The sequence below is a fragment of the Cydia pomonella genome, chromosome 17, assembly GCF_033807575.1.
Source record: "Cydia pomonella isolate Wapato2018A chromosome 17, ilCydPomo1, whole genome shotgun sequence".
In the NCBI taxonomy this organism is placed as follows: Eukaryota; Metazoa; Arthropoda; class Insecta; order Lepidoptera; family Tortricidae; genus Cydia; species Cydia pomonella.
Genome location: NC_084719.1, coordinates 12,651,810 through 12,667,883, shown reverse-complemented (window position 1 = coordinate 12,667,883; position 16,074 = coordinate 12,651,810). Strand labels below are relative to the sequence as shown.

The 16,074-nt window shown below is 37.1% G+C and overlaps 2 protein-coding genes across 3 annotated transcripts in view; one reads left to right on the top strand and one right to left on the bottom strand.

Moving 5' to 3' along the window:
• Positions 1 to 3,603: 3,603 nt before the first annotated feature.
• On the top strand, positions 3,604 to 12,242 carry LOC133527147 (zinc transporter ZIP3). Its single transcript, XM_061864041.1, has 4 exons — positions 3,604 to 4,940; positions 9,614 to 9,823; positions 11,016 to 11,172; positions 11,992 to 12,242. The coding sequence occupies exons 1-4, from the start codon at positions 4,392 to 4,394 to the stop codon at positions 12,000 to 12,002; spliced, it is 927 nt and encodes a 308-aa protein (XP_061720025.1). The 5' UTR covers positions 3,604 to 4,391; the 3' UTR covers positions 12,003 to 12,242.
• Positions 12,239 to 16,074, bottom strand: part of LOC133527148 (uncharacterized) — a 132,665-nt gene continuing 128,829 nt past the window's right edge. Inside the window, exon 5 of one of the 2 annotated variants that reach the window (XM_061864043.1) lies at positions 12,239 to 15,839. In XM_061864043.1, the coding sequence (XP_061720027.1) occupies positions 15,260 to 15,839 (580 nt within the window). In that variant the 3' untranslated portion in view covers positions 12,239 to 15,259. The remainder of the gene's footprint in view (positions 15,840 to 16,074) is intronic. The other variant, XM_061864042.1, reaches the window with a different exon arrangement.

Genomic DNA, 16,074 nt, shown 5'->3' with positions numbered 1-16,074 from the left:
TCCACCGAAAATTGGTTTGAATAAGATCTAGTAAGGAGTTTTATTTTATTGTACTACGTCATAAAATTAAAAAAATATTTTTTTTTCATCAAACCCATACGTGTGGGGAATCTATGGATAGGTCTTCAAAAATGATATTGAGGTTTCTAATATATTTTTTTTCTAAACTGAATAGATTGCGCGTGAGACACTTCCAAAGTGGTAAAATGTGTCCCCCCCACCCCCTCCTGTAACTTCTAAAATAACGGAATGATAAAACTAAAAAAAAATATATGATATACATTACCATGCAAACTTCCACCGAAAATTGGTTTGAACGAGTTGGTGGTAAGTATTTTTTTTAATACGTTATAAATGGTACGGAACCCTTCATGGGCGACTCCGACTCGCACTTGGCCGCTTTTTTTCATGTCTTGCCCTAATAGTAGTAGTTTGTTTTTCTCCTTATGCCTTACCCTTGCTAAGTTAACTTAGATTTAGTTGTTAATAAATTTAAAAATACTTGTTGTGTATTTTAATATTTAACTTATAATTAGGGGTGATCTGAAAACCAGCGCTGTGACAGCCAGTCTGTAACACAGCAAATGTTGTGTCCATCCCTATTGTTTAAATAATTTGGATAGACTTAAGAAATTATGTTAATTCAATTGTTGCTGCTCTTCTATTCAACATGTCTACTTGTTTGTTTTTCTTTTATCGTCTTTGTATTCTTGTATGTGTGTGACAATGAATAATTATTATTCTTATTCTTATAGGTCGTGTAAAAGTTGGACGCCAGTGACGCCACTGTAGCAGTCAACATAAATAGTAAATAGACATATTTAACTTCGTTTAATATCTGATGTTACACCAAACCGCAAACATTTCACCACCTTCTAACCACACAACATTGATGATCGTGACATACTATCACCAGGCTCTCACTCACCTAAGTATACATATTCTCATGTAATGAGTCTGATAATTTCCAGCCAAAATTCTTCGACTGTGGCAAAAGTACGGCTTATTTTAGGAAGATATATTTCTGCTTGCTGGTAGGCAACTATTGGTACGTATCTCCCAAAAGTTGTTTTTTCCTCATAGTGACAGTTGAACGTTTCGTGTGCGCGTGCATCTAAAAATAACCATAAGGAAAATTTGGAGAAATTTTTATTCAGATTCCAGTCTTAATGTCATAGGATTAGCATAATAACTTGATTCGAAAGGGCGTGTCCTTACGTCACAGATAGTGACGTTCATGTGGGTAGGTACCTGGATAATCGATTATTATTTTAATGATCATTGATCACTTTGACCTCTGAGCTAACTGTCAGCTGTGGTAATTTATTTGCGGTTAAAAAAAGCCCGATGTTAAAGCGGAAAGTGTACTCAATTTATTAATACCATATTTCATCAGAAACGTTAATGTACTAACGAGGGTATGGTGAGGTGTGACTGTGAACTGGAATTTTGAAGGATGCCGGATTTTAAAATACAAGATGACATATGTGTAGGCTAAGTTATACATGTAGTTTTACCATTATATAATGTTATAAATAAAAATATTTATTAATTCTTATTAATTAAATTCTTATTAATTAAATTGTTACTAATTAAAAGTAATCATAATATAATGCGGGTAATAACCTGCCCGGGACTTTTTGTAAGTAGGTCTACTTCTTCCTCGCGTTGTCCCTGCATTTTGCCACGGCTCATGGGAGCCTGGGGTCCGCTTGACAACTAATCCCAAGATTGTTGGGATTAGTCCAGTTTCCTCACGATGTTTTCCTTCACCGAAAAGCGCCTGATAAATATCAAATGATATTTCGTACATAAGTTCCGAAAAACTCATTGGTACGAGCTGGAGTTTGAACTCGCGACCTCCGGATTGCAGCTCGCACCCTCTTACCGCTTGGCCACCAGGGCTTTTTAGGGTTCCGTAGCCAAATGGCAAAAAACGGAACCCTTATAGATTCGTCATGTCCGTCTGTCTGTCCGATTCTGTCACAGCCACTTTTTTCCGAAACTATAAAAGCTATACTGTTCAAACTTAGTAAGTAGATGTATTCTATGAACCGCATTATGATGTTTACACAAAAATAGAAAAAAAAACAATAAATTTTGGGGGTTCCCCATACTTAGAACTGAAACTCAAAAAATCTTTTTTCATCAAACCCATACGTGTGGGGTATCTATGGATAGGTCTTTAAAAATGATATTGAGGTTTCTAATATAATTTTTTTCTAGACTGAATAGTTTGCGCGAGAGACACTTCCAAAGTGGTAAAAAGTGTGTCCCCCCCCCCCCCCGTAACTTCTAAAATACCAGAATGAAAAATCTAAAAAAAATATATGATATACATTGCCATGCAAACTTCCACCGAAAATTGGTTCGAACGAGATCTAGTAAGTAGTTTTTTTTTAATACGTCATAAAAATTAAAAAAAAAATTTTTTTTCATCAAACCCATACGTGTGGGGTATCTATGGATAGGTCTTCAAAAATGATATTTAGGTTTCTAATATCATTTTTTTCTAAACTGAATAGTTTGCGCGAGAGACACTTCCAAAGTGAAAAAATGTGTGTCCCCCCCCCTGTAACTTCTAAAATAACAGAATGAAAAATCTAAAAAAAATATATGATATACATTACCATGCAAACTTCCAACGAAAATTGGTTTGAATCAGATCTAGTAAGTAGTTTTTTTTAATACGTCATAAATGGTACGGAACCCTTCATGGGCGAGTCCGACTCGCACTTGGCCGCTTTTTTTTTGTAGGTAAGTAGATCTACCTACGTTTTTATTACTAGGTACAAGATTGTATTTGTAACCTAATACAATAAATGCGTTAAAATGATGATTAATGCGTATAAAATAATTACTAGTAGCTACTTGAAACAGAATCCATTGAAGTGACTCACGATGTGAATCAACAATGTTTATAAGTGCTCCCTAGACGACAGCTCGTTCTATTATTTAGACCTACGAAGTGCTTGCATACAACATAATAAGGTCAAATACGGCGTTCTCTGAACAGAATTAATTTTTGTGTTTTACGATGTATGGACATTTTTGATGTAGGTTGGGGGGTATCCAGCTTCGTCGTCGTCGAAGTCGTCGCTTCTGAAGTTATTGTTTAAAATTAGGTTCTAAGTCAAGTTTGGTTACAGCGGTTATTGATTCCCCATAAAAAGTACCACTTCCTTTTCCCCACCCTAGGGGTGATTTTTGGAATAAAATCTATACTATGTTCTTCCCCGGGACTTAAACTATCTCTATAATAAAATAAAAAAATCATGTTTTTTATTCATTTTGTTTAGGTATTCAGGCCGATTCGATACTGCCATTAGACTGACATTAGAATGATAATCTAAATGATGTCATTCAGTTATCGCTCGTACTTGTCCGTACGCACAATAAATAAATGACATCATTCAGAAATCATTCTGATGTCAGTGTAAGTTCGAAGCCCATTGTGCAAATAGGACCTTATATACATTTTGAAATAATAATAGCATTTGAATTAATTATCCCTTGGTGCACTACGCTACATGTTGTAAAACTTGTAAAATGATTTAAAATAGAAAATATTAATGTATGTGTTTGTGATTTGCTCGTCTCGTGCCCTAATATCTGGAAAAGATAACTAAACTAACAGTAGGTATATAGATTATATAGATATAACGGTATCATCAGCTTAACCAGCTAACAATTGGTCAGAAAGTCATTATATTGAGTAAATTACGTAGGTGCACAATGAGATAAATCTCATGAAAATAAAATTAATTTTGCCAACAGTACCACTACAAAGAGCGTGTATTACGTGTTTCCTCTTTGTCTCTAAACCAATCCTACTTGACCTCGGGACGTTCATTACGCACTAGTTCTTCCTAAAAATTGTTCGAGTAGTGCAAAACTAAAGGGGTCAAGTGTAACTGGACGTTTCTGATGATTCTCTTGATTCAACGCGTAAGAATTATGCCAATATAAATCTTATTATTTACGCACAAGAATGCATTACCTATTGTTTTTTGCTCTTTAAGTTTGCGAGCGTATGTTTTGGATAATTTCGCTCCATTCCGAATCGGCCGCGCCGGCGGTTGGACATTGAATATGTTATATTGCGATATCATTTAATAAATATATATGCGCACGTGAGAACCGTTGTGTTTTGATTGTGATAACGGTGTGTACAAATAGTACAGATAGGGCTCTGTTGAAACGGCAGACACGTTTATACGACGTAACGGAAGACATGATTAGAACATATACAATTATTTAGGCTGTTAACAGCTTAAGCGTGGACGTGTGTTTAACAAGAAAACAACACAAAAGCATTATCAAAGTGTGTCTCATAAAGAAAATAAATAACGGCGGCGTTAAGTGTTTTAAAAAATTGGTGATTAGTTAAAATGGAGATATCAACGGCAAAAATTATAGCCGCATTGGCGTTGGGCATTGGATCCTTCTTCACAGGAATGATACCAGCTGGAATATCGGAAAGTACAAGACAAAGACATCCTTTGACCATCTCCTGCCTACTCTGCTTCGGTGCCGGCGTTCTTCTAGCGACATCTCTAGTGCACATGCTACCAGAAGCAAGGGAGGATCTTCCACAGTTTTCGGAACTTCTCCTTTGTGTTGGATTCTTCATAGTTTACTGTGTAGATGAAATAGTACATATTTTCTACGGGAATGGAGACAGGCCTGGACACCAAAGACAGAGTTACGGGACTGAGCAAACGAGTTTGTTGCGGCATCATGACGATTTGAGAGGGGTTGATGGAGAGATGGATCCTAGGAGGTGTTGTGGTGACACAGAAAATCCGAGAATGTGTCATGTCAGTCACACTGAACCCTGTAATAAGACCTCTTCGGGATTTGTTGGGCTGTTGTGCGCGTTGTTTGTGCATAGTTTACTAGAAGGGCTGGCAATAGGCTTGCAAAAAAGTTCAGCACAGGTAAGATTTTATTTTCTGTTTATCTTAGCTTTTTTGCAAAAATTGATATGTATTAATTAGCGCAAGTGGCAATACAATAGCCTATTTTAATGTTGGCGATCGGGCGATGTCATCTAAACACAAATGAAGGTACATACGAGTAAATGTTAGTGACATCATGAGGACCTAACTAAAACAAAGGAAGCATACGAGTAAAACCTACTCACGTCGCAAAATGTATCTGGGTCAGTAAATATTAAATACACTTAAAATTGTTATTGTTTGCAACGCCTATATATGTGCCGATTAATCAATGTTTAAATTAACGATAGCAGAAACTTCCTGCAGACGAAGACGAATCTAAAAGTGTCGCAATTGCACATCTAAGAATGTTAGAAACAAAGAAAATAACTAACACTTAATCAAATGGACCTTGCGTTACTATACACTTCTCAATCATTGAAACAATTAAATGTGAAACGTGGTTTATTGGTGTTTGAAGGCGTAGATATCAAGTCATTGTTTTATTAGGTATTTAAACGCGCAAGTGTGTTCTCATATTTCACAATGCCTATTATCTGTCCTAAAGGCCAATTCAGATTCGTTAAGGTGACATCAATACAACACTGATTTCATGGGTGCATGCGTAATCTTCTCCCGTCATCATCAATTTAGAATCTAAATAAAAAGTTGAAAGTTTGTAGTCGTGCTAGTAGTATTTAGTTGCAACTGCTTTTTGGGACCATATCTAAGCATAAAGAAATTTTCCAAAATGAAGTACCTATTACGAAAAAAGTTAAATTTACTCGTACTTGATGTTAAATGGGAGTGCAGCTGTCGTTGTAGGTAAGTAATTAGTGAAAAAACTAACAGCACAAGTATAATTTCTACTACTTATTAATACAGTAATTCTGGTGACTATCTAGAATTTGATGTTGAGTATGACCTGCTTTAAAACAGTGACGTAAAGGTGTGACTTATTAATCTTATGATAATGACTACTTAATAACTCATGAAGTGACATAGAAAGATTGCAATGAATATGCACTTCATACTAGAATTATGTCATCAGCAGAAGCTAAGTAGTCATCAAACTTGTGAGTTAAATATTGGCGTTGAAACTCTAGGTCCATGGGGTCCCAGCGCGCACAAGTTTTTTGGAGAAATCGCGAAACGTCTGGTTGACGTAACTGGTGACCGAAGAGCTGGCGGCTTCCTCGCACAACGTATCAGTATTGCGATACAACGAGGAAATGCCGCCAGCATCCTTGGTACAATGCCTCAAGGGCCTATTTTAGATATAAGCTAGTTATAGTAATCATCTGTATATATCCATTATGTATATTGTTATTGTCAATAAATACAATTCCATATGACAAATATACTTACACCAATTTAATTGCATTGGCTTATCCAATTCAAGGGCGATGCGACGGCGAGTACAGTGCCAGAATAAAATACAATATTTTTAGATGTGCCTACAGTGAATTTCGTATTTTTTCTAATTACAATTTACTAGGTACTTACTTATTTACTTTTAAGTTGACTGGTAGAGAATGCCGTGTGGCATTAATTCCGCCTTTTGTAACTGTATATTTACTGTGCAATAAAGTCTTAAGTCTAAATAAAACGAACGTACTAATTCTGATTGGAAGTACCTACCTAGGTATTTTTTTCATGTACTTTAAATGTACGTACTTCTACGGAGGGTCACAAACGTCATAAACATTTCCAAAGCAGAATTATTGATGGGTTGATCTATTTCCTACATGTTTGTACGGCAGGATTGTGTAATTTATAGCGACCTCTAAATGCTGTTTAATTGCTCTAAATTTTGGAATGGATTTGGTATGGATGGATGTCTGTAAATTTTGGATTTAAAAAATCTAATAGAGAAGGAATATTCATAACTTTTTTTTTGGGCCACCCTACTCAGACGTTAATAGTTCTATGGCAACATAGTTCTACAAATGGAAGAAAAAACTCAAACATGACCCAAAATAACACTTAAATATGTATTGAACTAATGGGCCATAGTTGTACTGGTATTGGACTAATTATGGCGGCTAATTTGACGGTAGTTATTTCTTAATATTTCATATAACATTAACAGAGTGTCTAAGTATTGCAATCCAAATGCTATCGGCCAAACGCTAAGCCGGAAGATAACGCGCTCGTTGCGAAGGTCAGAAGAGATTCGTTAGATACTCGTATTTCGTAATTTTATCTTACAGACCAACTCGAACGTACAGTGACATCAGAATGATATCTGAAAGATGTTATTTAGCTATCGTGCGTCTCGCCTGCGCCAACACATGTACGGACATGTACGTTCCAATTCACCTGTTTGCGCAATTTTTGTGGCTGGTACTTGTCATTTGATTTTGATAATTTCTAGAGATTTAAGTCTATAACAACGGTAAGTAACTACTTATTGCTAGACGGCAGGTATTTACTCTGAATAGCTGGATGCCAATGAATGATGTATTATTTGCAATGTTAATGTTATTTTCAAATAGCTACCGGTTCTCCAATACATACCAGGAGTAACTCTGAGGGACTACCGTGAAGTCCGTGAACCACGTTCGACGTGTTGCCTCCCTGTCACACTTACGTGCGAATTTACAAGTGCGACAGAGAGGCAACACGTAGTTCGCGGTAGGCCCTCTGTTCTCAGGCTCAGCAAGGAGCAACTAGAAGTTGAGTCATACGATAAGGACGAAGTCGACCGCAATCTGCATTATGAAGTAGGATTAGGTATGTACTAAGACATTAACGCAAGTGAAATGTGTTAGGAATATAGAGTAACTACGGTACGAGGGTCGTACTTAACCGCCTTGAAGCCGCCGTATGAACCTTAATTTGGTTTTTCTTATATAGTAGGTACGTAACTCCAATATGGGCAATAAATTAAACCAGATATAGAATTTATCCGTTTAATCATTAATTAAGAAGTTTTTTAAGTTACATTTACAAGTAAATTCATTTTTGAAAATTTACCGAGCAGCAATGTACTGCAAACATTACGAAACATAACATGACATGATTGACATGACATTACGAGATTTTTATAGTAACTGCCAACAAGCGTTTACAGTTACTTTAAAAAGCTTGTATCTCGTAATTTGTGTGTCTGGCTTTACATTGTGTATAGTTAATATTGTCATTGTATTTCTAAACAAAATTTGTCTCCATATACTTCTTTGACCCTATGCAAACCACCGTTTAAAGATTCGCCCGTGTTGGGTTTATTCACTGTATTGTTACAAATAATTAAGACATATCGACGCAGAGTTAAGAGTCATTAAATAAAAATAATTATTAAATTAAGAGCTATTTTCCTATACGTTAAACTAAAACTACGTCTTTAAACTGGTTTCATTCTTCCAAATAAACATTCTGATAAAACGTTAAAGGATAAAACTAAAAGGAAAATATTATTGTTAGATTAGTCTCGCTTTGCACGTACCCGAGGTCGTATCGTGGGTATGTGTGTTGGCCCCGCGATACAACACCGTAACGTTGCACGACACGCCGCAACGTGAGACGACATCGTATCGTGGGTATGTGTGTTGGCCCTTGGCCCTAACTATGTACTATCGGGAGCGTTGACGATGAAGCACCTTTAAGGCGAAAATCGTTTTAACGTCTTGCAAATGGATAAGATTGCTTTGCTTTAAGCGTTACTTGGGTAGGTACTAGGTAATGTACCTAAAATGGCGTTTCTTAAAATAAACTTATAAAACCCCACAGAAGATTGTCGTTGATAGAATGTCGTACACTCTGTCAGGCTAATTCGAACGTGCAACTGACATCAAATCGATATTTGAATTAAGTATATCAGTTCGCTGTCATTCGCGCGTTTTTTCGCTCGGGCTTGTCCGTACAAGTATTAGTGCGAGCGAGACGTCCGCGCAAATGTTGCGAGTTGCAAGTTGATAGGATTTCAATATCATGCAAATATTGGTTTGATGTGGTGCACGTTCGAATTGGCCGGTGTGTTACTTTTGTCTCCTCCACCACGCAGCATAACAACATTAACAACGGTAAGTGACAATGACAATGGGTAACCAACTACTGACTAATGTCCTATTGTTAGTAGATTTTAGCTTAACAAGTGGAAGTAAAAGGCTGTCTATGAGTCACATGTACGAAAACTAATTAAGTATTCATAACATGGTACACCCAAGTCATACCGTTTGTCGGTTGCAAAGGTTTTTGTGGAAAACCTTGTAGAATCGGGGCAGCGTCATTTTGCAAGTTGCAAGTTTCACACAAGGACGGTGGTAAACAAGGATACAACCCACCTGATGGTAAGCAGTCACCGAAGCCTATGGACACCTGCAACTCCAGATGTGTTACATGCGCGTTGCCGATCCTATTAGTATAATTATCTATTTTCTTAAAACCCAACTAACTTGTGTGTAGCGATGTTAAAAGTGGTTCATGTATATCTGTCAGCTGTACTCAGTACTCATGACCGTCGTGCCTCCCGTTAGCTATAGAGTTGATCTTTTTTATTAGACAGATCTTACTTTTTTACATGCCTCATAAATTATAAATATCACCGCTATTGGTTTTCCTGATAACCCAATAGCTGCAGCTCAACGTGTCCTACAATAATTACATGACATTACTGTTATTCGCGAAACTATGATAATATATAAATTTAATATTTTATAATTATTTTACAGGTGCTGCTACTTCTTGGCGCAGTGGCCTCCCACAAGTTTGTAGTTGGGTTCTGTCTGGGCGCCGAGCTGTGCGCGGCTGGCCGTGCGCTGTGCGCCCATGTGGCTTGGGTGGCACTGTTTGCGGGTGGATCTGTGGCCGGCATAGCCCTCGGTGCGGGGCTTGAGGCTGTACAGAGTATTCAAGACTCTGTAGCTGTGCCTATTATGCAGGTAGCTATAGTTACGAGCAATAAAAACTGCCCGGGTGCGGGCGTCCGAGGCCTACCTCGGAAAACCTATTTCGCGATGTGCGTATATATATGTTGCGTGCATTGGCACTATTTGCCGGTAGGTCTGTGGCCGCCATAATCTTCGGTGCGGGGCTTGAGGCTGTATAGAGTATTCAGGACTCTGTAGCTGCGCCTATTATGCAGCAGTGTTTATGAGCAACGAAAACTGCCCGAATGCGGGTGTGCGAGGTAGGTCTCGCACTGTGCGTTACATATACGTTGCGTGCGTGGTACTATTTGCTTGTGGTTCTGTGGCCCGCATAACCCTCGGTGCGGGACTCGAGGCTGACAGAGTAAACAGTACTCGGTGGTTGTGGCTATCATGCGGGTGCCTAAGTAACTATAGTACCGATCCTGAGTAACAAAAACGGGTGTGGCTGTGAGAGATAGCTAGCGCACGCGTTTTGCCCACACGTTGCGTTCATGGGATTGTTTGCCGGTGGATCGGTTAGTTGGAATCGCTTTTAGCGCGGGCTTTGTAGCTGAACAGTGTATATGAGCGATCGTACACCGTCTGGCAAGCAGGCCGTCTCGGTTATGTAAGAGTATGTTTAGGTACCCATTGGGTCATTACTCTACCTATGAAATTGGCGTTTCTGTTCATAAGTATTAGTCATGTCATAGTTTATTTATTTTAATAGTAATTTCGAAGTATTTTTTAATTTCATTAGTGCGCTACATAACAACGATTTTACATACAATTATTTGCTACTTTTATTGTTTTATGTATTCAGAATACAACAACACCCCGAAAACACCCTGAAAACAGCTCTTTTCATGTGCTGTCGGTTCGAGTATTTAAATGACTTATATTTATCTGACGGGACGGGACAGATTTAAAAAAAAAATATGAGATAGAAAATGTGCCTTAAAAATGTCTCAGATTACTGGCAAAAATTTGTTTGGTTTGAAAATGCCATCACAAAATAATCTGCAAAATTCATCGTATGAAAAATCGAATTTCGTTAAAGTTCTCCATACAAAACGCCAATTTCATAGGTAATGACCTAATATATGGTAGGTAGGTTAGGAAGGTTAGTAGGTAGAGATAAAACAAGGGTATCCAGAGGCCGTGGAGGAATCCTCTTGATACGCATAGTATTTTATTTATCCCAAACTATTCCAAATTGCAGGCATTAGCGGCGGGTACTCTTCTCTACGTGACAGTCAGCGAAGTGTTGCCTCGCGAACGAGCTCGTTTCCACGAGCAGAAGCGCTGGAGCGGGATGGCGCAGTTGGCAGCTGTATTGGCCGGCTTCGCGGGAATGTATCTCAGCACGAGATACCTGGGTATGTTGCTACTTTCTACCAAAACCGTCAATAAGGTTATTCTCGAAAAAATTAACCATTACTGAATGTACAAAATCCCTCGAAAGCAGCTATGAAGCAACTTTTAAGAGTCACCGGGTTGTCACTTGTCACTAGTCATCATTGCAGTAGTAATGAATAGCAATTCGTGAAACAAAAATAGTTGCATTAGCGCCATCTGTTCAGTTACGTTAGAAATAGTTGATCAAGTAATGTTGCCAGTGTACACGGTAGTAAGTATATTGTAGTTGAGTTTAATTTGTTACGTAGAAATGCTACTCCCCGATAGATGGCGCTATTATCAAATTTGGATGTATAAAGAAAACTTCTGTGTGGTCTAATAGTGTGGTTATTATTTGGTAATATATTACATTGGCATTTTGTTTAAACGACACTTGTTAGGTACCGATGTTGTACCTATGAAAACATTTGGAAACCATCTGTTGTTTTCTAGACAGAAATAATGTATGGTCGGATGTCGGGATGGATTTTTTAAAATAACTAGCGACCAGCCCCGGCTACGCACGGGTTACACAAAAAAATATTCCTCAAGAATCACACTATTAATTGGAGAAAACCACATGAAAATCCGTTCAGTAGTTTTTGAGTTTATCGCAAACACACAGACGCGGCGGGGCATAGATCTAAAAAAGTACGAAGTAATATTATATAGGTAGGTCTATGCGACGGGGTATTTGTTTTATAGGTGTAGTGATAAATATCCGCTACATTTCTATTATTATTACTAAGTGCTTGACAAAATTGATTTGATTCTAACTATTGCGTTTTTTTTTGTTTCAGACCATGACTGAGCTTAGTGGATCTAAGTTAAATTATTCAAAATTAGTTAAGTCTTAGACTCACAGTGTTTTTATTACATAATAATGTAGATCTCTGTGTATTTGTAAGTAAAATAAAAATTGTTAAGGTAGGATTACAATGACGCATTTTTTTGTAAGTAAGTTTACTAATAAGTTACTTAATAATTATCTTAATTTGGATTTGCACTATTACCAGTTAGGTACAAAAAATAAAACAATTTCTCTGTTTCAGTTTTTTTTATTTCATTTAATATTTCATTTTGACAGCAACAATAAATCGTGAAGTTATTATTAATAATGCTGGACATTATACTGATAATTTTATGTATTTACAAAATATTTGACTGAGGTACCTATGTTTTAACTTATGAACATTATTCACGCATTGGTAGGAAGTAATTAATTTTTATTTAACATCTATTAAAATTCGGTGGCAGAGTGTACGTATAAAAATCTAAGTACAAAACTGACTACATGAAACTACACGAATGACAAATTCACATTTAAATGAAAAATGGCTTACACTAATTACGAACATGGCACTGTTTTGTGATACTAAGTAATTAACAATACAAACTCAACGGTCTACTGTCATTAAATCGTAATATATTTTGTCTCTTTCTTTTGTGTCATTTATAGGTTAAATCACTATTACTTCAATTCGACGGAAATTAGTGTGTAATCTTCATAATTATAATAATATTTTATTTTTAGCAGTTTGGCTACTCGTCAATAGATGTCACTATTATAAGTTTTCAAGTGATGCGAACATTTCAAGGTTCAAATTTGACGAATGCTACTGTATTTTAAATTATTGTTAAAATATCTGTCTTGCTATTAAATTACACATCTAAATGCACAAAATAATCTCAGTCAACAATACTACTGTGTTATTTATTTATTTACATTCATAACATTTTATGGAAGCGATTTCAACACACATTCAACATTCATACTGAAAATCGGAATACCTCGTATTAAACAGTATAAATAAATGAATATCCTTAAACAACTACGTTTTAAATACAATAAAAGTATTACAAAATAGAAAATAATACAGATCTTTGACTCGCACTTATGCCTAGCGTAGTAAGTACCGCTACAATGATAACAAAAATCTAAAATGTTAACTTTGAATAAATATTCTTAATTTTAAGAGGAAGAGAGCGTAATAATGAATGGAACATATCTGCCGAGTGATGTATAGTAGCATGATACTGAATTGCAACATCTACGGAAATATCAAATGTATTTTTTAATTCTGTATTGTTTGAATTATTCTCTTCACTACTTGTGATATTTCCACAATACATATTATAAAATTTGTTAGTAAAAAAAATTGTCTATCTGAATTTACAATTTATGTCAAATGAAGTCCTCTAAACATTAAACAAAGTATGTTTAACAATTAACAGTTAACAATGGTATTTAAGGCACATCAGTTCCACAAGGCACCGCAGATCGTCCCGTTTTATTCATTCAAGATCAACTATACAACACTAACAAGAAGCGTAACTATATAGACGAAATTCCGAAAATAAATACAATAGATACAATCAACCGATAGGCTCTTACAACCAAGCTTACACCTGACATGTCGCATCGGTAACATAACGTACTCTTACAAGACGAAATAAAACAGAATCCAGTGCATATTTTACTAATAATTCATTTTTCAGGATTAAAAAGAACTCCGCAGAAGTAAGCATGAGGTTCTAAATGACATTATACGGTAATTATTTGAAGAAAACTAACTCTTGTGAATTGATAACCTGTACAAAACCGATATATATGTCGCAGTACGATAGATAAAGCCGTTATATAGTTATAACCCTAGGGATATAATTATATGTCGTAACATTAAAAAAAGCGATTCATTATTATCTTACTAGGAATATAACTATAATACGTCTTTAGTTTAGTGATATAGTTATATAACTGATAGTTATATAACTATATCCAGTAATATTACTGGATTAAGTTTAGTGAAATCATTGTAGGTAGGAGTGCGGCGGAGGTATAGTTATATCCCTAGGGATATAGTTATATATGCCGTATTATAATCATATTCCAAGTAAGATACTAATATCTTACTAGGAATATAACTATAATACAGTATTTGACTAAACTAATGTGGTTAAATGGTTATAAATCTGCCAGGGAATCAAAGAAAACAGTAAGTACATTCGTTTTTATTTTTATTGCAAAATCAACTTTGTTGGTTGCAATTAGTTGTAATACTTTTTAGCAATATTACGTAAAAGTACAGGTCGATTCACGAAAGCTGGCGTGACGTGAACGTCGAAAAACTGATGCCGAATGACTGCTTGTGGCAGCGACTGGCGAGCGACGTGCGGGGAAGCCCCCGCCGCCGACTCCGCCGCACCCTCGCACTAGACTGCTACAATTATAAATTTATAATACTGAACATAATCCAGTAATATAACTATATTACTGAACTAGAAACGTATAATAGTTATATTCCTAGTAAAATATTACTATCTTACTAGGAATATGATTATAATGCGTATTATACGGCATATAACTATATCCCTAGGGATATAACTATACCTCCGCCGCATCGCCGCACTCCTACCTACAATTATTTCACTCAACTGAATCCAGCAATATAACTATATCACTAAACTAAAGACGTATTATAGTTATATTCCTAGTAAGATAGTAATGAATCGCTTTCGTATAACTATGTTACGACATATAATTATGTCCCTAGGGTTATAACTATATAACGGCTTTATCGATCGTACTGCGACATATAAAAGAGGGGTAAAGAAGTACAAGCTGGATAAAAGACTTCTTACTAATATCTGTAACTATGTAAGTACTTGAGTATGCAATTGGCTCCTGGGCCTAAGAAGTTAGCGATAAGTAGCTAGACTATAAATTTTCTGTAGTGGTTAGTTGGGTCGTCAGTAGCCATAATATTTACTGCTACTGCGAACTGTGAAAGTGACCCCCGCAAGTAATTATTTGCTACCTCCATAATCACAAGCGCAACTTTCGTGATGTATTTAGCTTTGGAACATCTGAGTCACATCGTCTTGTAATCTAGCTCAAATGTCTCCGCATCTAGTTAATCACTTAAAACTAAACTGTCCTTGGCCCACCATCGGTAGACTAAATCACAAAAACTAGATACGAAGACACTCCCGTAATACTAAGTCGAGATAAACCCTCGTAAATTTGTTCAAAGTCCCACTGGATTACACTAGCACTGAGTTCCACAATCAGGTCTCGTCGCCTTGCTTGTATTTCTTTCTTTCTCTCACGAGTTCTTTCGTTTTTTTCCCCTCCCGCCGTTCTATTTTGTTTTTGTGCTGGTTTTTTTTCCTCGGCTTAAGAGTGGGGATGATTTGGCATTCGCAACCGGAGCGAACTTGGACGTAGTCCATGGACCAGCCACCCGAGACGGTGATTTCGCCGTCTTTTTTGAAGGCCATTCCTTGTCGCTCCCTCCTGTGGCGATGCGGGTTTTCCGTAGCGGCGTCAGGGCCGTAAGGCCGCACTAAAGCGTACGAATAGGAGTATTTCTGGACGCACCGAGACTGGTTGTAGAGTCTGGCGTCAACGAACCGGCATGGCTTGTCGACGACGCCCGCTGCGCAAGAGATTTCGTAGAGCTGCATGTTGTTCTCGCCGTCTCGGTAGAGCTCCACGAAGAGCCCGCTGAGGGTGCGGCCGCCCTGAGGCGCGGTCATCTCGTGCACTGTAGGGCAGCAGTCCACGCCGTCGCTGTGGTTCCTGGCCTCATACACCAAGAGTTGATGCATCTCGCGCCAATGCGATCTTTTCCACTCTTCTTCTATACTGTAAAGTAAAATGAAAGAATTAAGCTATTGGTTTTTAAACATTATTCTTACTGCTATGGTATCTAACAGTAACAGGAGGTGTATTGTTTATCGTAAATATACTGTTTGGTCGCCAGGCAAATTAATTTCATACATTAGTTGAAACAAATGTATTACGGTAGGCGGCGTAAGCATTGAGTCTGCATGCTCGGAGCGAGCGTTCCGACTTCCGTGGTTATCGGATCACTTTTAAG

Excerpts from the sequence above, each read along its gene's own strand:
- LOC133527147 (XM_061864041.1), top strand. The coding sequence starts at position 4,392 with ATGGAGATATCAACGGCAAAAATTATAGCCGCATTGGCGTTGGGCATT. Across the intron at positions 4,941-9,613 it reads TGCAAAAAAGTTCAGCACAG|GTGCTGCTACTTCTTGGCGC; the intron begins GTAAGATTTTAT and ends ATTATTTTACAG. Across the intron at positions 9,824-11,015 it reads TAGCTGTGCCTATTATGCAG|GCATTAGCGGCGGGTACTCT; the intron begins GTAGCTATAGTT and ends TCCAAATTGCAG.